General features: G+C 48.1%; 2 protein-coding genes across 4 annotated transcripts; both read left to right on the top strand.

Annotated features, from left to right (window-relative positions):
* The first annotated feature begins 5,855 nt into the window (after nt 1–5,855).
* Nucleotides 5,856–7,590, top strand: HOXD4 (homeobox D4). The gene is made up of 2 exons (XM_014880248.2): nt 5,856–6,461; nt 6,866–7,590. The coding sequence occupies exons 1-2, from the start codon at nt 6,053–6,055 to the stop codon at nt 7,168–7,170; spliced, it is 714 nt and encodes a 237-aa protein (XP_014735734.1). The 5' UTR covers nt 5,856–6,052; the 3' UTR covers nt 7,171–7,590.
* Nucleotides 7,591–21,087: 13,497 nt separating this feature from the next.
* Nucleotides 21,088–23,716, top strand: HOXD3 (homeobox D3). Of its 3 annotated transcripts, none has more exons than XM_014880247.2 (2): nt 21,088–21,583; nt 22,019–23,716. In XM_014880247.2, the coding sequence occupies exons 1-2, from the start codon at nt 21,088–21,090 to the stop codon at nt 22,768–22,770; spliced, it is 1,248 nt and encodes a 415-aa protein (XP_014735733.1). In that variant the 3' UTR covers nt 22,771–23,716. The 3 variants fall into 3 exon arrangements, with proteins under 3 accessions (XP_014735733.1, XP_088023607.1, XP_088023608.1); XM_088167481.1 differs by having other exon boundaries at nt 21,136–21,581; nt 22,011–23,716; XM_088167482.1 differs by having other exon boundaries at nt 21,136–21,583; nt 22,022–23,716.
* Nucleotides 23,717–24,699: the final 983 nt, after the last annotated feature.

Raw genomic sequence — 24,699 nt, 5'->3', positions numbered from 1 at the left:
ACAAAGATCCCTCGGGTGCCCGGCGAACTTGCAGCCCCTGGCAGAGCTCTCCCAAGTTTTGAGATGAATAACACAAAACCATTTTGTAGAGGACCCTCATCAAAATGCCATAAACACACAGGGAAGGGAGAAAAGGTTCCATCTTTCAGTCGGTTTGTGTTTTTTTTTGTTTTGGTGTGACCTTTTTTCCCTTCCTCCTAAAGATGGGCTTCCTTCCCTAAGAGCCATAAAGAAAGGTTTGAACGGGTATCCACAGAAAACACGCTCGTCTCCTTTCCCAAGAGCACTTTGGGAGTGCTAAGTTCCCTTTGCATCTTTTCCTAAAACACGCTCCTCAAAAGAGCCGGCATAAAGCCACGAAGCTGAACTTCCACCCATCCCCGCTATTTCGACCCGGTCCCGTTTTATAGGACAGATTCAGAGAACCTTTATTTAGCGAATAAAAGTTTAAAGCTGAAGGTTATTTATGGTTCCACAGAGATAAGTCCTGAGTGGCTATTTAGAAGCACGTGATTCCAATAAACTTTGTTTTATGGCTTGAGAGTTGACAAGCCAAAATATAATTCCCACCATAAATTAGTTTAAGAGCATACAAGTGCAGATGCTTTCGTTCCTGGAAGCAGTAATCGGGAAAGTGTTAGGAGGGAACCGTCGGCGGAATGCGACCGTGCAGGCACCTCTGCTCCCGGGTCCCCCAGGCCGCGGGGGGAGCGCACAGTAAGTCCGCTACCAGCCTCCCCTCCGCCGCCGTGCTCGGGCTCCCGCAGCCGGGCACCTCCGGCACCGCGGAGCAGCTCAGCCGGGGAAACGGGCACCTACAGCTCAGGTGGCTGCGGCGGCATGAGCCGGCTGCTCTCTGTCTGAGATTTCTGAATTTAATGGGATTTCTTAAAGTGAGATAAGCTGTTCTTTAAAATTATTTTTATTTTACTTTTTTTAAATAATAAAAGCTGCTATTGCAATAAAAATTGAAGATAAAAGGATAGGCTCGGTAAGGGAGTGCTTAGTACCAAAATGCTGATATTAATCCACTCTTCTCACAGGCTATGAATGTTATCTAGAGTGGGCAAAACTTAAAAAAAAAAAAAAGGAAGAAATTAACAAAAAAGGTCTTGAGAAGCTCTGTCCAGTGAACTATTGATACCGAGGCAATTGCTCTGTGTTTAATATAAGAACTCGCCAAGATATCGTAGGAAGGCAACACAGGAGATGAAAAATCGCTTACAGAAAGGAACCCTCCAATAGTATTTAGTTTTAAATATACCACGCTTTTCAGGAGCATTATACTAAGCGTGTGGATTTGTTTCCCTTATGTGATCTTTGAATATATTTAATAAAATATTTGAAGGAAAGTTCAGGTTAAATCTATTTTTCTATAATGCAAACAAAGGCGTATTTCTCGTGGCTACTGATAGGTTAATTAGATGATTTTAACAGAGATCTATCTTGGAATAATCCGATATTTTTTCTAATAAAATTGCAGGTCTTTCTGTGTTTAGCACGGATATAATGCTGCATAGTGTATTTTGTAGGTGATGGTTTGGCAAAGGTGATCTGAATGTGACTGGATTCCCCCAGGAAAAAGAAAAAAAAGGCCTTTGTTATTCTTTTCCATTAGTGAAAGAGGGAGGTCTGGCTCTTCATTTATATAGAAATTACCCGGTATAAAATTTAGACTATGAATATTAAAAGTGAAAGATCACACCCCAGGCACAGGGAAAGCATGTATTCATAAAAAACTGCCTGAATGCAACGTGGTCCTTATTTGGAAGGGGCTTCCATCCCACCACTCCTCTGCTTGCAGGATTAACCACCAGCTCCTTTCTGCCTTCATCTATCAAACGTGGTTTGTAACTGTTCACCAGAAATATCACCCGTATGTGGAATACAACAGTAACAAACGTTTTTATTGCAACAGGTTCTGCAGCATGGAAGAACATCCACAGTAAGTAACCTTTTATTTCTTGTAGAATTGGCGTTATTCGAAAATCCTGGTTCTTCCCTTCAGACCGAAAAAAAACCCCAAGCTGTGATTCCTGATGAGTATTTCTTCCCTCTTCTCCCTTCCACCCCCAACCTCCCCCCAACAAAAAAAAAGAGAGAGAAAAAAAAAGGACTGTGTCAGCATAAGAAGGTTCTCGTGGAGTCAGTTTGTGGCACCATGTCACAGTCCTGTCTAGCATTAAAAGCAGAGGTGCAGTCTCCTGGAGGTTTATTACAGGGCTGTACAGGTGTCGTTCTGCTTTTAAGCACTCCAAAGCAATTAGCAGCGTTTCCATTTTAACTCGGCGGGACTGTACAGCGCCTCCCTGTGCAGAATCCAGACGGATCACGTTGTATCCCAGCACCTCCTAACCTTGGCTACTCCCACTCTTTTCTCCAGACGGGATCCCAAGCAGAGCTGTGCCTGCTTTCTGATGTTCCCCTCGTTTGGCACAGACTGGTGGCTGGGTGAAAAAGGCGGCAGGAGCTGGGGGCGGTGAGCGCTGGCCAGCCGAAGCAGCCCAGCTGCAGCCTGGTTCTGCGGGCAGTAGAGCTGATCTGCTGGTGCGAAGTGTCTCGGGGCAAGAGAGATTCTAACGTCGATTTAAATGCTGTGAAGGCACGGAGTGGGATGGGTATCAGAGCTTAGGAGGGCAATCTTTTACTGTAGGGGTTTTCGCGTCCCAGATGGTCCTGCCTGAGCTGCGCCAGGGGGGACCGAGGGGAGGGCAGAAGATCAGTGTGCATCAGGAAATACTGTTGAATCTTTCTAGCTACAGAGAGGAGCTAAGTGCATTGGTCCTGGTCCTGCAGGCTGAGACTGGCTTGTCTCTCGAAGCAGGAAAGAAAGCTTGCGATATTTGGAGATTCATTAGGTTATACATTGTCCTTCCTGCTTCTGCCAGCCTTGCTCTGACCCGGAGCATGTAAAGGAGAGGAATGTTTGCGTGTGTGTTTGTTTGCGTTTCCCCGTTTCCTCTCCCTATTTCCTGATAAATAATCTACTTCACTGTATGTGCCAATCTTCCCCTGGTCTTTTTGTCTTCCTTTGCAATATTGGTTTTCGAGTTCTATAAATACGAGCTAAAGAATCGCCTCCAGCGTTGCAATTTTAATTGTGTTCCATAGGTAACTTTCCTCCCCTCGTAGCTCAGTCCTTTGCTGGGTAGACGCCCTTGGCATTTTATTACAGGGTCGGCCCTAAATGTATGGATTACTTGTTTTCTGCCAACGTACATTTAGCATACTGATTATGAACCAGAATACAAAAAGCCTGATAGATCAAAAGTATTTTGTATGGGCAGTTGAACAGGAGGTGAATATATAACGCTTTTGTTCATCAATAACTCTTTGGCTTTGACCTGTCTGAGCAAGTCGTGCAATAAGGTGAAACGCAGGTCACAGCGTCTAACAAATATGAAAATGTGTAGTATTAAGGAGAACGGGGAGCTGCTGCTTCCCCAGCTCCATCGCTGCTCCCTGGGCAGCCTTCGGTGGACTTGTCCGCTCCCGGGGGCTGCCCCAAACGATAGCTGGCTTTTTGGGGCGGAGGGGAGTTAGCCTGCCACTTCAGCTGGGTGGTTAATAACCCCCGCGGGGAAGGGGGGGGTATCCCCTCTCTCCTCAGAGAAAGGGTGAGAAAGCGGGAAGAGATGCTGAAAATAGCTGGGTGGGGATTTGAAGAATCCGGGGGGAGATTAAGGAGATAAAGTCGTTTTGAGTTGCACTTGCTGTGAAGAAGGCACCACCGCAGTGGTAAGAAAGCAGATGTTTAAAAATAGCATCTCCCAGCTCAGGCAGTTGGGAGTTGGAGCCAGCCAAACGACCCCGTACACATCGCTCGGATAAGCGCAACACCCCCAAATCTGCCCTCCGCAGTGGTTGGATGTATCACACCCGCACCATTATTTGTCCTTATGGTGCCTGTTTTAAATAGTGGAAGGAGAAGAGGTTGACCGCAGGACAGCAGTGAGGAGCTGGGTCAGACACAATTAATGAACTTTTGTACTCCTGTGTGCCGCTGTCGACAAAGTAAAAATAATGAAACTTTGTGATATGTTTGTAAATGATTTCGGCTGACCTCTCGCCCTGCCCTTCACCATAAACGCTACGGCGGGGAAAACCTGGGAGGGTGCGAGGCTGAGGCTCGCAGGCAGATCGCGGGGATAATAGCTAGACCAGCATAATAGGATGAAGGTAAATTTGGAAACTCTCTTTTTCCCGAGAGCAACTAACTCCAGCTTTTAATCTCATCTTTTTCACCAACCGCTGTTTCTGTTGTCGGCTGTTTTACTTCTGTTTCGATTTTTTTAGAAATTATTTTTTTATTTTGGGGGGATTTCTAATTATGGAGAATCTCTTCAGATTCGTGTTAGCCTAAATATTTAAAGACTCCTTACTAAATTACTTTAACCATTATTATTCTAAATAGCGCAATTTGACCGAGTACGTCCATTTTCCATAGTGAGGGCGTAAATGGCAGAGAATTTAAAGAAAGCGGCAGGTCTTTCTGAGAATTTGGTAGACGAAATTCGTCGCTATGAATTGGTGGAGGGTCGTATAGCTCTATTGCAGCAATAATAACAAGCATGAATCTTTTCTGAAATCCCACCTTCTTGCAAATCTGTATTTCAGAACTGAGTCCCAGCAGAATAGTTTGCATTCCTCAGAAGACAGTAAGAGACTAAGAGAATTGCAAAGACCTGCTATATTGTAGATGAAAACAGAATGTTATTACGTTGTCTATATATACCCTGTAGAACCGAATTTGTGTGATATTCATATAGTCACAGATTCGATTCTAGGGGAATATATGGTCGATGCAAAAACTTCACCTTTCTGCAAATGGTTAGAAGTTAAAATACTGGCGGAATCAAGAGGCATGTGAGTGCTGAACACCCAGAAATTATGAAAGTTTTGCTGCCTCGCTCCTATTCGCTAGGTTTTAGGACGTTTCTTAAAACTTCAGTTGTCGTTCAGTCCTAACTCTCACTGACAATCTGTGAATTTAAACAGTTAAAACTCATCAGAAGTTTCAAATTTTCTAGAGGGGGAAAAAAAGATATTATCTACCAATCAATGAATGAGTCTTTTAGAAGATACTCATAAATTAGCTAGATATGCGAGACGTTAGCAAAATTTCCCTGTCAAGGGTCCAGATCGCATCAAAATATTTACGACAGCAGCAAAAGCAGCATTTGCCTCACTGGAATGTATTTACTTGTGCTCCAGGAATGATATTGATAAATGAAGACCGAATTTATCTCATTAAACCCGTGATATTTTTAACTTAATTAAATTACGTCTCCTGCTCAATTGATTGAACTTTAGTTGTTAAAAGTGAACTCTTTCTTGACATCTGTATGATTTTAAATACATACACGTATAAATTTATAAATATACGTTGGCGTTTGCGACTGTGAGCGCACACGTATGCACACGTATATATTGAGACTTGAAAGTGAATGAGAAGTTACTGATTGCCTAATTTTATTCAGCAGAACTAAATTCTGGTAACTTTTGGATGACCTCTGCTAGACAAAGACAGGACAGATCTATTGTACATCATATTACCCTCTTCTTTGATGGCTTTTCTTTTCCTCGCCTGCTTATCAGTTTCTTCCCTTTTAACCCTGCTTCAGCTCATCGCTCTGTATATTCCTTTCGATTCTTTTTCTTATTTTATTTAAAGCGAGGTACCAAGCCCCGGTGGCGACCCTGGCTAGTAGATCAGACGGCAGGGCAGCATCCCCGGGGGCTGGGGGAAGCCGGCTCAGACAAAAGGCTGTGGGCAGGGCAGCGGCCGCCGCCCCGGGGTACCCCTACACCTCCGGTACCTGGTTTGCGGGTGCGGCCCGCGGGAGAGGGGGGTCACTCGGTTAGAGGGATGTTATTGAGTGGAATCGCTGGAAATGCGGGGAAATGCGGCGGTGGGCGCCCGGCTCCCCATTGGCCGGGCCGGTCACATGCCCGCCTAACTTTATTCAGTTGACAGCAAGTAGGAGGGCTCTATGGCAGGGGAAAAAAAGACAACACGAGAAAAATTAGTATTTTCTACCTTCAGAAATTAATGGCCATGAGTTCGTATATGGTGAACTCTAAGTATGTGGATCCCAAATTTCCTCCTTGTGAGGAATATTTGCAGAATAGCTACTTAGGGGAGCAGGGGGCCGAGTACTACAGTGCCTCGCAGGGCTCTGATTTCCAGCACCAGGGACTCTACCCACGGTCAAACTACAGCGAGCAGCCCTATAGCTGTAGCAATGCCCAGGGCTCTGCCGGGCAGCCGCGGGGTCACGGACAGGAGCAATCCGGCCCGGCGAGCCACTTCCCCGGCCCAGCAGAGCATTGTCCACCGCCTCCAATGTCCAACTCGCGAGCCTGCAGCCAGCAGCCGGCCCTCAAACCCCCAAACGGCTCCGCAGTTAAGCAGCCAGCAGTAGTTTATCCCTGGATGAAGAAAGTCCATGTTAACTCGGGTAAGGATCCTCTTCTTACTTTGCTCTTCTACCCTGCTTCCGATCGTCCTCAGCGGCGCTCTCCCGAGTCCCCGCCAGGCTCGTGGGTGAGCTTTTTAAGCCGAGGTGGCCAATTACACTCGCCATAAATTTTTATTGCTGAGGAAATAGGCCGTTGGCCATGCGGGGCTTTGCCGTGCAGGATAAAACTCCATTTTAGGAGCCTTCTAGAGGCTCCTAGCCCACCTAGCTGCGTGTGCCCGTAGTGCCTGCCTCAAACGAGGGGGAAAGCAGCCCGGCCATTGTAAGCAACTGGGACGATTCCAGCTCGGCCACATGCTCGCAGCTCATAAGGTTTTCTTTTGTAAAGTCGGACCGGCAAGTCAAGATTAGCTTTGTAAAAGTTCTCCGTATTTTTTTCCCAGTGAATCCCAATTACAACGGAGGGGAACCTAAACGCTCCCGCACAGCTTACACCAGACAGCAAGTCCTAGAACTGGAAAAAGAATTTCATTTTAACAGGTACCTGACCAGGCGCCGCCGTATCGAGATAGCCCACACTTTGTGTCTCTCTGAGCGCCAGATCAAGATCTGGTTTCAGAACAGAAGAATGAAGTGGAAAAAAGATCACAAACTGCCCAACACGAAGGGCAGATCTTCTTCCTCTGGTTCAAACCCCCATTTACAAACTGGTTCCAAGGACCATCAGACTGACTTGACAACTTTGTAGAAGAGGTGAAATTTTCCATTTCATCCTTCGCTTCTGACCAGTACTGTACATAACTGACACTGCCCAAGCAGAACCTGCATGTAGCAGCTAAGGACACGAGAAACTGTCATCTTTCTTTAAGGTACTGTTGTACAAAGGAGACAAAATGACGCTACTTTGGACTTTATTTTATTTGCCTCTGCTAGCACAACCTAAAAAAGGAGAGAGAAAAAAAAAAGGGAAAGAAAGAGGGAAAAAACCCCAAAACCATCATGCAGGCAGTGGAAATTGGGAAAATATTAAATGAGACCTTCTGTCCTTTAAAAATAATAAATCATTGAAAATTAATCTGTCCTGTGTTTCAGTTTTGAATTCTAAAGTGAAGATTGGATGTATTATTCTGGGATTTATACTTTTAATTGTCTTTTTGTCCCATGCAATTTAGGGAGGATGCATTTTGGGCAAGTTGAGGACAGGAAATTCATAGCTTAGTCTTTTATTCGAGCATAAAGACTAGTAATTGTGAACTCTTTTTTTTGGTGCTGCTTTACCTTTCTCGGTGTAATGAAAATTCTTGCTCATTTCCATAACATCTCAAAAAGTGTGCATAGAAATGAAGTGAAAACGGGTTATTTTATGTTCTGGTAATGTTAGTGTATTTATTTATTTGTTACATAGAAGAATGAAGACAAAAAGAAAAATAGTGAAACCAAAAACGAAGAAGGGGAGCTGAAATACAGTATTTTTCCTTCCCAGTCTCATGAACACATATGTAATGTTTACTTGTCTTGGACGTACACAACTTTCTTGTCCCCCCCTCCCCCCCTTTTTTTTTTTTAATTTCCTTCTTTGTGAATAGGAAAAGTGTCCCTTCTCCTTACCGTGTGCCATCCAGAGCTAACAGGCTTGAAATCTGTTTCCAAAGTCTGCTCTGTTCAGCGCTGTGCTTTAAACCATCGATACCTCATTTAAAAATGGAAAGAAAAAAAGAAAAAAGAAAGAGAGGGGACCACAAAAAACAACCCCACAAAAACCAACAGCAACCTAGACTGAAAAATTAATGTAATTTCTTATATAAACCGAGCCATTCAAAGCTGAAAGCTGAGCACATTCTTTCAATCAGATTTTAAATTTCTGTTAGAGAGAGATGATCTATGTGGGATGCTGCTTTGTTTTGTTTTGGGTTTATTTTGGGTTTTTGTGGCTTTGGTTTGTATCGTTTTTAGGTTTGGGTGGGTTTTTAAAGATTAGGTGGTTTATTTCTGGTTTTAGTGTTTGTTTGGGTTTTTCTGGGTGTTTCTTTTTTTTTTTTTTTTTTTTTTTTTTCTTAGAACAATGATTGTTTTTAAGCAAACCATGACACATGACTGCAATGGCTGGAAGTCTCAGCAAGTTGCTTTCAGGAAAGACGAAAGGCTTGGATGGGAGTAGAGCTGGTCTAATATCCACAAATTTGTCCCTGACTGCTGGTTGCCAAAGTTTTAGTGCGCTATAACTACGAAACCAAACAAAACCAGCTCCCAGAGCCACTTACACCTCCGCTCAGGCGGTTTAAAGCTCAGCCCTTATCTCCTGTACCCTCAGGGCAGCCTAGGAGAGGGACTACATAGCCAAAATTGTAACGAGATGATCCCTTTAATAAAGAGAAAAGTGCGAAGAAGGAAATTCATAGCAAACACTGAAGGGAGGTGGAAAGAGCAGGGGGTGAGTTAACGTGCCCTTCTCCAGGCTGGATGCTTCCCACTGAGAACTCACGGCTCTCTGGGCTCGCTCGGGAAAATGGTGGCCAAAATAGGCTTGAATTAATTCGAAAATAAAAGGCGAGCTTTTCAACAAGAGTGTATTCGGCAACGTTAACTGTGGCCAGCAGTTAATTTCTGCCCTTTTCTCATCGCTTGAAGTCCGCAAAGTGTCTTTAAGACTTGGTCTTTTGTTTTAGAGCCTGGAGAAAACTCTTTGTTCTTCCTTAGGGTTAGCCCAGTTCTCAGACTTGCACATGGCAATACTTGAATATCTCCACGTCGTGATATTAAAGATGGATATTCCCGCATTATTCGCATCATTGTTTCTATGACAAAAAGCACCGAGTTCATACATAGTAAAGACGTCTTTTTTCTGACGCCTTCACGTTGAGAAGCTGAAAAGGTATTTTACTGAAGTTCGGCTAAATTGCAGGAACAGGTTCACCCAGAGGACAAATTTTCTATTCGATTAGTTGTATTTCAGCCGGGAAGAGTGACCTCTAAACCCTTAACCTTTTGGACCCAAACTACCCTTCCCTTTCTCTGGCATGGAGAGCAGCGAGCAGCAGCGCTTGAGGAGGGAATTCCTGAGACAAGTTTTCAAGTTTTGTTACACCAGGTTCCTGCAGTAGTGGCCTTTCCTCTCCAGAGCTGCTCAAAGCCATCTTTTTGCTCTTCATACGTATCTATTAAAATAAAGAAGAAAAAGGATGTGGGGAAGTAAAACCCCTCTAGCTGTACTTCTTGAAAATCCTCTGTCCGGACCCCCGCTGTTTTCTTAAAGTCTGATAAGTCGGCTGCGAGCAGTGCAAAAGTGTTAATCGAGAGAGAGCTACCAGCTTTGGCATGTGTGGTACAGTTCTGGAAAATAATGGGCTTGGATAAGAAAATCCTTGTTTTGTGCTTCCAATCAACCGAGATGGCTCCCGAAGTTAAAGGACCAACTTCTGCTCCCAGATTTCCTTCCCCCGCCCACTGAAGTCAAACAGGCATGTAGCTGCGAGCAGAATTTGTCTCATTGTCTTTTGAAATGTTAATAACTCCAGGACGAGTGTTGGCTTCGGCAGGCACAGCTCTTACAACCCCGTTTGCAAGTCCCCTTTGAGGGAGGCTGGAACACTATAGGTTTGCATAGGTGTAATTGCACCGTAGGATCGGAGAATATGTGAAGTAGAGGCAGAGAGTATCAAACAGAAATAATTTTCAGCTGCCAATGTTCCGAATGGTCAGGAATATTTGTAATAATGACCAGGAGCATCCACTGGTCGTAATCTCCCGTGCAAAACGAACCTGAGTTTCTGTTTCTTTGGTTTTTAAATGGTTGTAACTGTCCTCCAGAGTTGTTTTTTGTGTGAAGGGAAGATGGTTATTTTTGTTTATCACGGGTGAACGTTGTGCATTTCAGCCTTTGTTAAACGGTCGCATCGTCCGCACTACTCTTATCTCTGTTAAAGTGTGATGCTTTTTATAGACTTTGCTGATGTTTTGCTGCCATTAATTAAAGCGTTATTTATACTAGCTGTCGCCTGTAGTTTTGATGTAAGCCCTCCACATGCTTTTAAAATAATAAAAGGTGTCGCGAAATAGATTCTGGTTTGTACCTTGAACAAGCAGTCCTTACAAGGTGGGTCTCTCTTCTGTGAAAATGCTGGTCCCTCCCATCATTCCAGTGTTAAAAGATGAGTGACTCTGCATAGCATCCTTCCAAATGTCCCTTTGAACAGGTTTGCTGTTTGCCTCAGCCGTAATGGTGTGACTCTAGGCCAAGCTGGAGTCTATATTTACTTTTGGGCTGCAGTTAAAAGTGCCTGTCATCCATTTGCTGCTGCTTTGCATTTAACAAGCCCTCCAAGAATGACTCCTGGATTTCTGCATATGTGGTAGGAGGCAAGGAGCCACACCTGAAGTCACCTCGGTGCCCACACAGATGTGTGTCTTTTAGGTGAGTCCTGGAAAGAATCAATTAAATAAAGAAATGGAAATTCGAAATTGCAGTGCGGAGAGTGGTTTTTCCTGAGCAGTAACTCTCACTTTGACAGCGGATACAAAAGAAAGATCACAAGAAAACACAACTTGGAGACTTTAAACTTTGTCGTGCACCTATGGCAAGCATATTTTTTTTCCTTCCCAGCGTGAGCATCTCAGACAATAACACATACAACTAGCCAGGAGAAGTCGATTGCACTATTTTTGTCATAAGTACTTGTCAGTGAGGGCTTGTCCTCCCCTGGAGAGTGGTCAAGGCACGAGTCCAAAAATACAGTCTCTGGCTCAGCCCGGGCAGGGAGCAGGGTGCCCAGAAGAAAGCATGTGCCCTTACTGCCCAAGTGTGCCGAGGGGAAGCTGGGGTTGCCTTTCTAAGCACACACTCGCTAAGTTTAAATATTGAGGCATATCTTGTGATTATACTTTCTGCTGTTTAATGGCTCCTCCTGTTACTCCCGATACATCAATACAGTTCTGTATATTATATCACCACTAGTCGTTAAGGTAAGAATGAAGAGGAAAGGCAGAGTCAATAGCAAGCCCCACTCACTGTACAGTACAGTAAATAGGGACCTCTCGGTGCAGAGCCACACCGCTTCCAACGGCCATGTTTGTTAGCCCTTTCCCCTGATTCTTTTTTTCCTTTTTTTTTTTTCTTTTTTTTTTTTTTTTTTTTTTTCCCCTCCTTCCCCCCAAGCCTAGAGACCAAAATAATCTTGCTAGGAACAGTCATAACAGGCAGAATTTCAAAGTGCAAGGAAGATGATAAGAATAGATTTCTACAAGTCCTGACCACGTGATTTGCGAAATAATTAATTCAGCACGTCCCTTAAGAAACACGGAGTCGTCATTAATCTGCCAAGCAAAGGACTCTATCAGACTTGAAAACTGAAGAGATCCCAAGAATATAATATACAAAGGGTGCCGTCCTTCTCCCTGCACACCTAGCTCCTTGGTAGCTGCTGAAAGAGAGACACCTGGTACGTAAATATTTTTTACTTTTATTCCTCCTTATTTAAGCCTTAATGAACTCAGCTGTCAAACACTTGACAAATAGGGCACGCTGCTTCCTGATTTCCAGCGCGGCAGCGGCCGGGAACCGGACCGGGCGCAAGCGATGACCTTTGCTTCCCAGGGAGCGGGGGAAAGAGGACGGGCGCGGAGCGGCGCGGAGCAGGGAGGCTGATGGCCACACCGCCTCCCGGAGCGGCGGCTGCCTGCGCGGGGAGGCGCGGAGCGGAGCGGAGGAAACAATGCTGCTGTCAGGGCAGCCGCTGCCCGGTCCCAGCGGCGGGGAAGGGCCCTCAGCTCCTCCGCAAGCGGGGTCGTAAATTTTGCCTCGCGTCTTTGACAGCGGGGCCGGAGCCAGGGCCAGGCGCTCCTTTCCCCGCCGCCCGCACAAAGGCCGGCCCCGGCCGCTCTGCCCGCTCCTGCCCCGGCCACCCGAGCCCTCCACCCGGCGCGGAGCTGCGGGGGAGTCCGGCAGCCTCCAGCCCCGTAGCGGGCACGCAGTCTTGCGAGCCCCCGATCTATAGCCCGGACTGGGGAAAAATAGCATTTTTTGTTTTTATACAAAGCCACTCTCTAGAAACTCCATAGAATACGGACGAGTCTGATATTTCTCTGTGAAATCCCAGTCAGCTGGAAATACCTTCTGCAAACAGGATATTCTTTATTATCCCTTGCTGGAGTAATTTCTAAAAACACTAGATTGTAGCTTTTTATTGCTTCCGTTTCAGTGGCAGGACAGAGACAAAGTTTCCTATGTTATGAATTATACATTCAAACAATAACACATTAATTCAATTATTCAAAAATGACAAATGTTTATGTGCTGTGGTAGTGACTAAGGAACAGATTTGCTACTTCACGAGAACTCCTACATTTTTATCAATGAAGTTTTATATTATCCTATTGGGCCGGGAAAGAAACCAAACTCCACCAAGACATGCAGTAAAATGGACCTGAACATAAATCGCAACCCTTTCATAAGAGCGTTTATTCTCGCATATAGCCCGGGCTATTTTATCAGTTTGACAATTGCCGGAGTTGTTGTTATAAATCATCATAAGTAATTCCTGAAAGGGTGCGAGGCTGCTGGGGGGCGGGCGGAGACTGTAAATCTTTCTGTTTTATTGCTCTATGAACATATGCTCCGATTGAAGAAGTCTTAGATCCTTTACTGGAGACAAATTCGCGCAAAGCTGGAGTCCCACAAGCCAAAGGATTAACATTTCCTTAATACTTTTTCAGTCCCCTTTACAATATCTTAATTCTGGCAGTGGTGGCGAAAGTGCTCCTTTCTTTCAGCCGTCCTCCATTTTCACGTTAAATTTGCCTGCTTTTTTTTTTTTTTTTCTTTTTCTTTCTTTTCTTCCCCCCGTGTTTCTTTTTTTTTTTTTTTCTTTCTTTTTTTTTTTCTTTCTTTTTTTTTTTTTCTTTTAGCACTAGACTCTGAAAAGACACCAAAGGGCTGTGATGTTTTCTCCGGGGGGGCGGTGGGGGGGGCGGTTCCAAACTGCCCTCCATAAAGGCATTTTCTTCTGAATCCCCTTCGTGTTCTTTGCTCGTGTCCAGCTTTCCACTTCGCACTTTTGCATAGGAAGCTAAAGACCTCTCCGTCATCCAAAATGTCTAAACAGCGGCCAGAATTATGTTCGGCTTTGTGTGCATGTACACAAGTATGCAGAACACGCTGTGCGTGTAGGGGTTGCTGTATGTACACACAGACACGCGAGCGCGGGGGCCTCGGCAAAACTACCCAGACACCAAAATATATGGCTGACTGAAAAGGATATAAAGAACCATTACCTCTTACTTGAGGCGAGATTTAAGTGCATCATTTCGAAGAAATATAGGATTATAAATCCGAAGCCATACACAATAATTTACATTGAACTTATGTTTCCATCACTGGACTCCAATCTTTTTATAACTGGTTTGCAAAGTCAGGAAAAGCAATGTAATTTAGATAAATGTTACAATGCACTTACAGTTAGTATTGTAGGGTAATACGTTACTGTCACATCCCCATGCTTTGGATGGTAATGAAATCATAGCAGATGTTAGATTAGGTGTGGTGTATTTATAGCTACAGATATGTTACCAAAAAATCAAACAGAGAAGCTAATATATATATTTTCTTTTCTTTTGCCTAACTGGTGTTGTTGGGAAGCTTTGTGGGCACACATGGCAGATATACACAGGGTTTATTCCATGTCTCTTCATACACACAGAGCAAAGAGGCAGGCTCAGGGCAGACACACACGCACAAATGCCATGAGGTTTTTTTCCTCCAACACTTGTTTAGCCTCCAGACAGGGGTAGTCCCCGCTGCCCAGCGTCTTCCCAGTCCGGAGAAGGAGAACGCAAAAAGTCGCGCACGCCAGTGGGCCCCAACGCCTGCCCGCCAGCGCAGCGTTGATGCGGAGCTGCCCCCGGCACAGGCTCCCGGCCGCAGCCGGTTCCAAATACCTCCTGTGTCTCCGCTGGGAATTTCTGGGCGCTGGGATCATCCCGCGGAATTCACCTTTTCCCCTGCTCCTCCAGCCCCGCGGGGCGCGTAAGTGCGGGGGCGGCGGGCGCGGAGCGGAGCGGGAAGCGCGGGCTGGGCAGCGCGGGCGGGCGCGCAGGGGCGCGGGGTCCGCCCGCCCCACGGGCCCGGCGCGGCAGCCCCGCTGCGCGGGGGCGCGGGGAGCGCGCCAGCCTCGGCCCCGGCGCGCTGCTCTGCGATCACGTGGGCCGATATGCCTGTATTTTAAGGCAGTGCCTATATTTCTGATTATAAAGGGATTTCTCCTGCTCGCCCCCAAAATTCATCAATGGCCGCACGATTTAAAACCAAAACAAAACAAGAGTCGGCCAATTGCTTGTCGTTGGTTCTAGGAGGCTGATGGCTAAAGGGTTGTGTGTTGATTTTTTTTTTTAAAGCCCAACAAATTCCGATTTCCACTCGCTCTCTTTTATTGGTAGTTGAGCCTGAGCCTGTTTTCGTTCTATCGGGAATTCTGGTGTACGGAAATATTTGTAAAACCGCAAGATCAGGTTTAGGAGAGTATTGTCTGCAGACAAAGGGTGAAGGATATATTCTAAGAACTGCAAGCGCAGATCCTGAAAAGTGAGGAGCCCAGGTTTATGATAAATTGATACACAGGTAAGCAACTGCATGACAAAATGGGACGTTTAACCGCAGGGGCTGTATTATCTCCTTTACTCAGAGACGGTCTGGAATTTGTTTGGAATCTCTGGCCATAGTGGCTGCAAATGTATGGAGTGGTCTCCACTTACTTGAACGTTTTAAGCTGTATCTTCTTTTTATTATGTTCTTTAAATAAAAAGTGAACTCATTTCCAAAAGCTAGGGGAATACGTTTAACCTTTTCCTATCTTTCCCCCAATTTTCGGTGGTTTCAGGAAGGGAATTACAAATAAGCAAATAAACGAGAGAGAGAACTTTGCTAGATGCTCCCATTGCCAAAGTGAGATTGAGCATCACATTAATGCGTTGCCGTGGTTAGCCGGGCAGGGGGTAGCCGTGTTGATTTGTAAAGGGCGATTTAAAATAGGCTCATCGGTAATGTAGCCCCTGCATAGGATCTCTCAAATGTTCGTGCCAAGTGTCTTCCCGAACCTTTTTCCCTGGCAGTGCATTCGTGTTCCTTAGTGGCTGTTTTTTTTTTTCCTTCCGCAATTGTCTTAGTACTGCTGTTGCCGGTATGCTCATGCCTTCGAGTTACACATGCTATTTGAAGCATGGCTTGATATTTATCTACCGAGAAGTTTCTTGCCCTGCATTTGTGTGGTTTGATCAATAAAGCGGTGGGAAGATGCCTGGGGGGAACCGGTGCCTCTCTGGGCGGACTGGGGGTCTGGAAGTGACCACACAGCCTCCCTGCAAACACAGCTCAGCTCAGCTCCCGCTTGGGCTGTTGCAACTAGTCCGACTCTCCCAGGAACGCCTGTTTCTACTGACTGGTGGCTTGCCTGGAGCCGGGTGAACTCTCGGTTATGTCTGTTGTAAAGCTACTGTGAAAAGCCCAGCGTTGTGCTGTCGAGCAAGAGTGTGTGTAAGGTTGGAACGGACCCTGCCCTCCCCAAGTCACCCGGGCGAGTCCTCGGCGGGGGTCGGAGTGCCCCGAAAGAAATAAGGTGGGAGGCCAGGGGAGAAGGAGAAAGTTAGGGTGTTTGTTTATTTATTTATTATTTTCTGTTGCGTGTTGCTCTGCTCGATCAGAAGTTAAAAGCACTGAACATTTTTCTTAGCTGTATGCCTCCAAGCTGCTGGCCTGCCAAGTTAGTCAGCTGAATCCAATTACTGCGAGCAGCATTTCATTTGGCTCGATGGAAGCACTCACTTATAACTTCACCTAAAATTTCAATAATACCTATATTGGTCCCACGCCTGAATAATTCTAAAGATTTCCCTGGGTTCAGCTCCGGCAACGTCTTCTCTGAGCTCTGGGAGACGAGCACAACCCCAGCTTGCCCAGGCTCCCTCTCTCCGTGGTACAAACTTTGGGGATTATTCCTGTGGCCGTGGAAGTCTTGGTATTTGGCTAAGCTCTGACTAAATAAAGCATGTTTAGAGCTAAAAGGCTATCGCTTGTGAGGCTGAGAAGGTGCTTCGGAAAGGGATGAGAAGTCGATAATTAATTAGGCACAAAATGAAAACTTACCATGTTAATCAACAGCGGCTAACAATGACTCGGTTTGCAATATTATGATCTCTCCGCTCAGGGGCTAAGGTGCAACCCACTTTATGTTGCCTTCATACACCGTGTAAAGTGCTATTTCTAATGAATTCGCTTTAAAAAAATAAAGCACTTAAAGTTGACGTACGCCCACGTGAATACATTATATAAGACGTTACCGGGACAGGCCCGGGCCAGGAATCTGAGCGAGCATCATGTGTAATCATGAAGCTCCACTTCCCTAACTCCAGTTTGCCAGCATAAATTAAGGTGATTTGGAAGGGGAATGTAGCATCCTACTGAGTTTGGTTAGGGAGAGAGAAGACTTGGTGGAAAGTTGTAAGGTCTGTTGTGTTGTGAGCTATCGGAGGCGCTTCCGTTGGTTGTTCATTAAGTGGTGAGTTATTACTATACGAGCCAAAGGTCATTTCAAAGGCTTATAGTGGCTAGAAATCGTCTTTATAATGACCCGGGCTTCTTTGTGGGGGTTTTTCTGGCACTCTTAAGTTTTTAAAGTCCTGAATCGACGCATTGCACAGACAAAGGCAAAATACTAATTTCGGGAAGCAAATGTTTGCAGCGCATTTTCAATGCTGGGACTTCTTCGCTTATCTTTCTTTCTGTCTTTCTTATTCGGTGTCTGGGAGGAGAAATGGAGAGAGACCCGCGCTAGCTTCGTTTCCGCGAACTCCTCGCGGGCCGTGTGTGCGGGCGGCGGGAGAGGCGCTTGTGACCCTCGAATGTGCCCGCAGCTCCCCCGCAAAGGCTCTCCCTCACCCCCGTGCGTTGCCTGCCCGCGCCCCTGCCCGGGCTGGACTGGACCAGGCGCTCGGGAAGGCAGGCACGGTTCCGCGGCCGGTGCGCGGGGCCCGTCGGAGCGGCTGCCGCAGGCCGCCCTACCCGGCTCCGACCCACAACCGGACTATTTCGCACGTTGGTTTGCTCCCCGCCTCTCTCAAAGCGCTACTAATAAATGAAGAGAAACATCTACCCTTTGTCTGGTAAAAGATCTGACGCTGACGGAGAGACACGGTGAGGGGCTGCGGACGAGATGTGCATTTATTAACAAAGTCCTAAGGAAGAAAGTCCAAAACAAAGCAGTTTCCGCTGAGAGTTATCACTTCTGTTGCAGGTCCGTGCCCACGGATTATCCAAAGGAACCTGAAGATCCTACTCACACAGTTAAAGTCAAAAATCAAGAAAAAACCTAAGTTTGGTGAGTTCTCTAAATTTCCTTTTCCATCCATGTCTCGCTTTCCCTATCGCGACAGGCCCGTCGCAGGGAGCACGGCCCGGCCCTGGCCCTGGCCCAGGCTGGCCGAGCGGCGAGAGCTGCTCGGCGCACCCGGGGCGCGCCGCCGTCCCACACGTCAGAAAAAGAATAGCCCGCAGAAAGCCCCGCTGAAAAAGCCGCCCCTTTCCAGGGAAGCCGAGCCCGGCTGCGGAGCAGCCAAGGCCTGGACTCGGCCGCGGGGAGCGGCTGGACCCTGGGGGGGCTCCGTCGCTGGTTTAAGAGGCCCCACCGGCGGCCACGGCTCCTGTCTCGCAGGGCCCCTTCGCGCTCCCCAGTGCTCTCAGTGCCCTCAAAGACGAGACATCCCGCGGCTCAGGCGCAGCCCCAGTGGTGGGTGCCCAGCTGCCCTGCTTGCGGCCGGGTCCGGCGGCGGCTCCAGCGCTTTCCTTATATACAGGGCTGCCCCGGGCCGCCGGCCGGGAAGCGTGCCGAGCGGGGGATTCTTTTGCCGGGCTCCCTCCTACGCGCCGGCTGCTTTGCACTTCTGAAAGTGCCGGGGCTTGGGAAGTGTTTTCCTTTTCATTCCTGGCCGGAGCGTTTACTGCCACGGCGCTAGCAGTCATAAATTTTGCTACAACCGCAATGACAGGTGCATTGATATGCACCCTGAGAGCTCCGGCTGCTTTAATAACCGCTTCGCTGGCCGCTCTCACCGCCTCTTATTTATTCGGTATCATATTAGATATTGATCCGAAGCAGAATTAAGTGTAGTGGAAGTTTTAGTAGAGAACTGCTTAATATGAAAGTGTCGGGAGGAAAGCGACTGGCAGTGCCGGGCCAGTGTCAGCCTGGGCCAGCCGGGTTCCGCGCACACGCGCGGGTGGACGCTCGGGTTCCCAGCTGCTCTCCAGGCACAGCCGTGAGAGGGACGGCATCCCCCAAAAGCGCTGGAACCAGTGGCAAGACAAAAAGCCCCATTATCACGTACAACGCCTAACAGTTCAGATGAGGTTAACCTTTCTGGAGAGGAGGAAGGGAAATCTGAAACACAGACATGGATACTTTGCGGTTTCCTACCCTCGGTGCCTCCAAGCCCACCTCCCACGGGTCGGCCTCACCATTTGGATGTCACTTTTTTTCTTTTCTTTTTTCTTTTTTTTTTTTTTTTTCTCCCCGGAGGCTGTTTCTGGCCAAACCAAGTGTTGAGCCCCCGCTTTGGTGTTACCTATAAAAACATCACCCCGGGCCTTTCACTCGTGGAAAATCAAACCCTGGATAGGTCTCCCTCTCCCTCTTTCTGTCCCTCTCTCTCTTTCTAAGATCTAAAGATGAGCCACCAAACAGTTGAGCATTGTCCATGTGATTTATGGCCCATAGCCTCCTTTTTAGGTTCAAGCAGAGTTCACAAGCAGTTGGTATTTCAGAAAAGAAATAAGGCTTTTAACAGCTTAACAGCAATATTCTTTCTTAAGATTCCCTGTATTCTTTTGGGAACTATATTTCACAAAGCATATAAAAGCCTATGCTTAAGGTAGTGTTGTGCTAACAAAAGTCCTCAGTCCAGACCCGTCCCGAAAATGTAGATGATAGAAGTGGGATAAGAACGACAGAGTTATTTGGACAAAAACACTTCCAAGACTTGTCAAGATTATCACATGGTATTAAAACTCGTTTGTATCGCCACCGTCCACTTCTGCAGACTTTTTAAACTAAAATTTTCCAGGAGAGAAAAACAGCTCCCGTTTCCGTCAGCTCCACAGATCATCTCAAGCTTTTGTTTAGGAAAGAAAAGGACCCCGGCGGTCTGCGACACGGGATAAACCGCCGAGAGCGGCCGTGGATCGCAGCTCGCTGAGATTATTTTGACTTACGGAGATGTGTTTCCCAGTGAATTTTAGAGAACAAATCCACGGTATTTGGCGGGACCAAAGCTACTTGCGAGAGACAGAAGAGTACTTTCCTAGTATTGCATAAGTATAGGCAGAAGAACTATAATTGTCGGACACCTTTCAAAGATTTCTAGCCGCTTTTCTCTGTTATGTTAGTAGGCTTATATCCTGAAGAAATACAAGGAAGTCTTAAGATATGTTGATTTACAGGCTTATATTGTCAGGTGAAGTATGTGCTAGTTTACAAAATCACCAAAAGTGTCAGAGAAAAACCCTATCGCACAAGAAAAATAACAGCAGGGAATATTAAAAAGCCGCACCAAAATTACAGAACAGTTTCCATCTTGTACTAAGCGCAGAAAAGTTTTGGGAGCAGCAAGGAGAAAGGTAACAGCACCCTGCCTCAAAACATCTGCCCTAAGGGGACCGTGCGTTTTCGGTGGGAGCAGCCTCGTGTGGGAGCCGGGGGCGGGGAGGGGAGAGCCATAAGTTTGCAGGCTGAAAAAAGAAAAGAACCCTCTAAAAATTATCTCAGATGTCTCAGGTTCTTTCTATTGGGTACAAATAAAAGGGACGAGAAACGTTGGGAGAAGGAATTTAATTCATCACAGAATTAAAATAGGGGAGCTGACCTGCGACTTCCTTTATAGTGCAAAGTGAAGGGAGTGAATGGCGCCGGTTATACTTTAACTCTGGAGGAATCCGGGGAAAGAAGAAGGGCGGGTTTACAAAGGGGACGGGATTTTTCTGCCTCTGCCCGGCCGCAGCCCGGGCTCCATCCATCATGTCAACCGTGCACGGCCGTGCGCACGCGTGGCGGGCGGGGGCGCGGATGCTCTCGGCCGAAACGGGCCAGTGAGTCTTCGGGGACACTGGCCAGCACAGTTGCTCACCCAGAGATGTTGCCTACAACCGCGGGGTCCGATCCAGCCAAACTCGAGCGAGAACGGTCCAAAGGCAAAACAAAGCAAATAAAACATCGCCCCCAAATGCTTCAAAAGGTGGCCTGTAAGAGGTCCTGCCAATGTGTTCTTGTTCCCCCCTGCACCATCGCTCTCGGGTGGCTTTTTCCTTGCAGCTCCCGGGTCCTTCCCTGGTGTACTCTGCTCTCTCCCTGGTGCTGCACAGTTTGCCCTGACTCCTGCCTGGTGACCCTGCTCCTCCGCTTTTGTCCCTTGGTCCTTCTTTGGGTCCCCTGCTCCTTCCTTGATGTCTCCCGGCCCTCCCCTGTATGGGAGGCCGAGGGTGCCGGGGTGCGGGGGATGCCAGGACCGGCCCGTGCCAGCCACTACCAGTCTGTGTCCTCCTCTAAAAGCCTCTTTTGTGTCCCTGCTGTTTCCCTCGCCAGGTGGCTGCGGGTGGCCCGGGCCGACGACGTGAGGCGCGGGGCGGCGGTCAATGTTATTTGAGCGGGGGCCGCGGCCCTCGGCGATCGCAGAGCAGAGGATGCAGAAAGCCGCCTACTACGACAACGCGGGGCTCTTCGGGGGCTACACCTACAGCAAGGCCGACGCCTACCCCTACGGCGCGGCCCACCAGCCCTACGGCCAGGCCGGCTTGGACGGCGAGTACCCCGGCTCCGCCTGCTCCGTCCAGGGCTCGGTGCCCGGCCGCGCTCCGGCCCACAAGGGCAGTGAGCTGAGCGGGAGCTGCATGCGGCCGGGCGGGGGCGGCCCCGGGGGCAGTCAGCCCCCGGGGATCGGCGAGCATCAGCCCCCGGCCCTGCCGCCTTCCTCCCCGCCCAACCCCCCTCCCAGTGTGCCCCCTCCGAAAAAAGCCAAGGGGGGCCCCAACTCCTCGGGCTCGGCCAGTGCCACCCTCAGCAAGCAAATATTTCCTTGGATGAAGGAGTCCCGGCAGAACTCCAAGCAAAAAAGCACCTGCGCCCCCCCAGGTAGCCCAACATCCCCGCCCCGACCCACTGCTGGCCCGGGGAGCCGGACTGAGCCCCTCGGGCTAAACCCCTCGGCCTGAGCCCCCTGGCTCCGCGCCTTGTGTCCTTCTCCTCTGACTGCCATCGCCCTCCTATCCCGCCCCACCCCGCCCAGGGGTCCCAGCCCGGCCGGGCGCTGCAGGTGGGACAGGCTGGGGGCGGGGTCCCGGGGACGCCTGGACGGGTGGCCGCTGGTGGTCTCTGGGGAGAGGCAGCTGTGGGACGGTGTGTGTGTAGGGCAGAGAGGAGCGGGCGGCCACCCCCGGGCCCTCTGCACCCCCTCCCCGGGCTCCGACAGAGCGAGTGGGTATAGCAGGTTTCTGAGGGACTCCGGGAGGAAGGGGGGGCTGTCTTTCATGGGGGGAACCAATGTCTCTTTATGCTTCTTCCCTGCAGGAGAGAGCTGCGAGGACAAGAGCCCCCCCGGGCCGGCCTCCAAGAGGGTGCGCACAGCCTACACCAGCGCGCAGCTGGTGGAGCTGGAGAAGGAATTTCACTTCAACCGCTACCTGTGCCGGCCGCGCCGCGTGGAGATGGCCAACCTACTCAATCTGACCGAGCGGCAGATCAAGATCTGGTTCCAGAACCGCCGGATGAAGTACAAAAAGGACCAAAAAGCCAAAGGCATCATGCACTCCCCCGTCGGACAGTCCCCGGATCGCAGCCCCCCTCTAAGCGGCCCAAACCACGTCGGCTATTCCAGCCAGCTCCCCGGCGTCAACAGCCTCAGCTACGACGCGCCCTCGCCCACCTCCTTCGCCAAGTCCCAGCAGAGCATGTACGGGCTGGCCGCCTACACGGCGCCGCTGAGCAGCTGCCTGCCGCAGCAGAAGCGCTACGCGGGCGCGGAGTACGACCCCCACCCCATGCAGAGCGGCGGCGGCGGCTTCGCCAACCCCAGCCTGCAGGGCAGCCCCGTCTACGTGGGGGGCAACTTCGTGGACTCGATGCCGGCCTCAGGCCCCATGTTCAACCTGGGGCACCTGCAGCACCCCTCCTCCGCCAGCGTGGACTACAGCTGCGCCGCCCAGATCCCCGGCGGCCACCACCACGGACCTTGCGACCCCCACCCTACCTACACGGACCTTTCCTCTCACCACACCTCTCAGGGACGGATGCAGGAGGCACCCAAGCTCACGCATCTGTAGCGGGGCGGCGGCCAGCGGGCCCCGCTCCCCTCTCCATTACCTCACTTTTCTGACGGGACAGTGTTACTGTGCTCTCGAGTGCCAACAGTATTAGTGGATTTGTCTCCCTTAGCAGCTCCCTTCTCTCTTCCGCAGCCCCGAGTAGGTCCGTGAGCAGGAGCCTTTCTCTTTAGAGCTGTTTTAAGCATGACAGTGCAATATACTGCCAACCGAGGGACTGATAAGCTGGTAATGATGTACTTGAAGGTAAGTCTTAGAGATGCTGTAGTGTTAGCAGCGCGTCATGCTGAGGTGTTTTAGACCAGTCGTGAGCCGTCGGAACTCGCCCGCGCGTAAGCTTATTTCAGAGAAGTTAATTTATGAGTTCTTCCGTAACGTAAGGATCGCATTGGACTAAATGATATGTATTTATTATTTTAAGCGAGACATTTTTTGTATCACTGATTATTTATCCTCGTCTTAATGTATTTATGTGGGTATTTGTAGAGTTTCTTCACCAATACTTCGGGAGAGGGATTCAGGTCCGTGGTGACTTACATTTCACCTATTTAGTATAATCGGTCTGAGCTAGTTGAGAGAGTAGTCTTGAACAGTTGTAACAGTGGCTGGTGTTTGTAGTTTATGTAAGGATTAATTAAGACAGCAAGTCGTAAATCATTAATAGAGTAAAACAAACTGTGGCGTCACACAAAGAGCCGTTACACTTAAAAAAATATTGAAAGTATTTTGAAAGTATTTATTTCTAATCGGCTGGCCCCACTCGAGCTCCTCGGTGGCTTGGCTGGCAGCTGGCTCGGCCGGGTGAAGCCACCTTTAGTTGGAAGCACAGCCGCTTTGAGGAGGCGATCTACAAAGAGGGGCTCTTGGCCATCTTGTTTCAGGTCAAATCCTGCATATAAAAACCTCGGTGAGGTTAACATTTATTTATTGGCTGGGTATCTATCGCACATAATATTTCGGTGGGCTACTTTCTTTTTTTTTTTTTTCTTTCTTTTTTTCTTTCTTTTTTTTTTTTTATTTTTTTTTTTTTTAATTACACTCTGGCTATCCAAAATAGAAATGAAATTAGAAGCTTAGAAGGCAAAAAAAATTTAGAAACCCTCTGATAGTGCTAATTTCATTAGGGTCTCCATAGCAATCTGCGCAGCAGCTGCCGCCTCCTTTGTTATTTTTATACTGTTGTCTTTATACTAACCATAAATCAATTTTTAGATGTCTTTGGAAGCCCGAGCTTTTCCTCTTTTTTTTTTGGTTTTTTTCCCTTTTCCCTTTTTTTCCTAAGTATAAACTTTGAAAGAAAATTGACAATCAGATACACACAGCCGAAGGGAGACGCTGAGACGGGGTGCGGACAGTGGCTGGGCGGTGCCGCCGCACTCCCCCGGTGCCCGGCAAGGACAGTCCCACCCTGCCCGACCGCGGCAGAGGGGCACCGTCACCCCTCCCTGCCATAAACAGGACAGTGAACACGGGGAAGAAAAAAAAATAAAGTAACAAGAAGATAAAAAGATAGGAAAAGGAAAGGGAACGATGCTCGGAACCCTCGTGTTTCCTCCTCTCTAGTTACACGGCTGTATTGAACTCCTCGCTGGATTTACAGAGATACTTCTTTTGTTAACGCTGTGATTAAAGTCTCTTCCTGACAGTACATATTGCTCTGAGAAGACTATTCTTATCTCTTTCTAAAAATGTCGAGTTAAATAGTAATCCAAACTTCTGTATTCCCCACCAAAGCGTCTGATGCATCACTTTCCAGCTTGACAAACACTGCAGCTCCTACTCCATCCTCTAATGACAGACCTGGCATTCCTGTTGTGAGAAATATTTTACCACCTCCCATCCTGGTCAATACAGACAAGTTTTCTTTTATTTATTCTTCTTTTCTTTGCCATCCCTGCTTTCTTCCTCGCCATTTGGTATTTATGTTCA

This window comes from Sturnus vulgaris, chromosome 7 (genome assembly GCF_052056855.1).
Source record: "Sturnus vulgaris isolate bStuVul1 chromosome 7, bStuVul1.hap1, whole genome shotgun sequence".
NCBI lineage: Eukaryota > Metazoa > Chordata > Aves > Passeriformes > Sturnidae > Sturnus > Sturnus vulgaris.
This window is presented reverse-complemented; position numbering and strand designations above follow the sequence as displayed.

Excerpts from the sequence above, each read along its gene's own strand:
- HOXD4 (XM_014880248.2), top strand. The coding sequence starts at position 6,053 with ATGGCCATGAGTTCGTATATGGTGAACTCTAAGTATGTGGATCCCAAA. Across the intron at positions 6,462-6,865 it reads GAAAGTCCATGTTAACTCGG|TGAATCCCAATTACAACGGA; the intron begins GTAAGGATCCTC and ends TTTTTTTCCCAG.
- HOXD3 (XM_014880247.2), top strand. The coding sequence starts at position 21,088 with ATGTTATTTGAGCGGGGGCCGCGGCCCTCGGCGATCGCAGAGCAGAGG. Across the intron at positions 21,584-22,018 it reads AAGCACCTGCGCCCCCCCAG|GAGAGAGCTGCGAGGACAAG; the intron begins GTAGCCCAACAT and ends TCTTCCCTGCAG.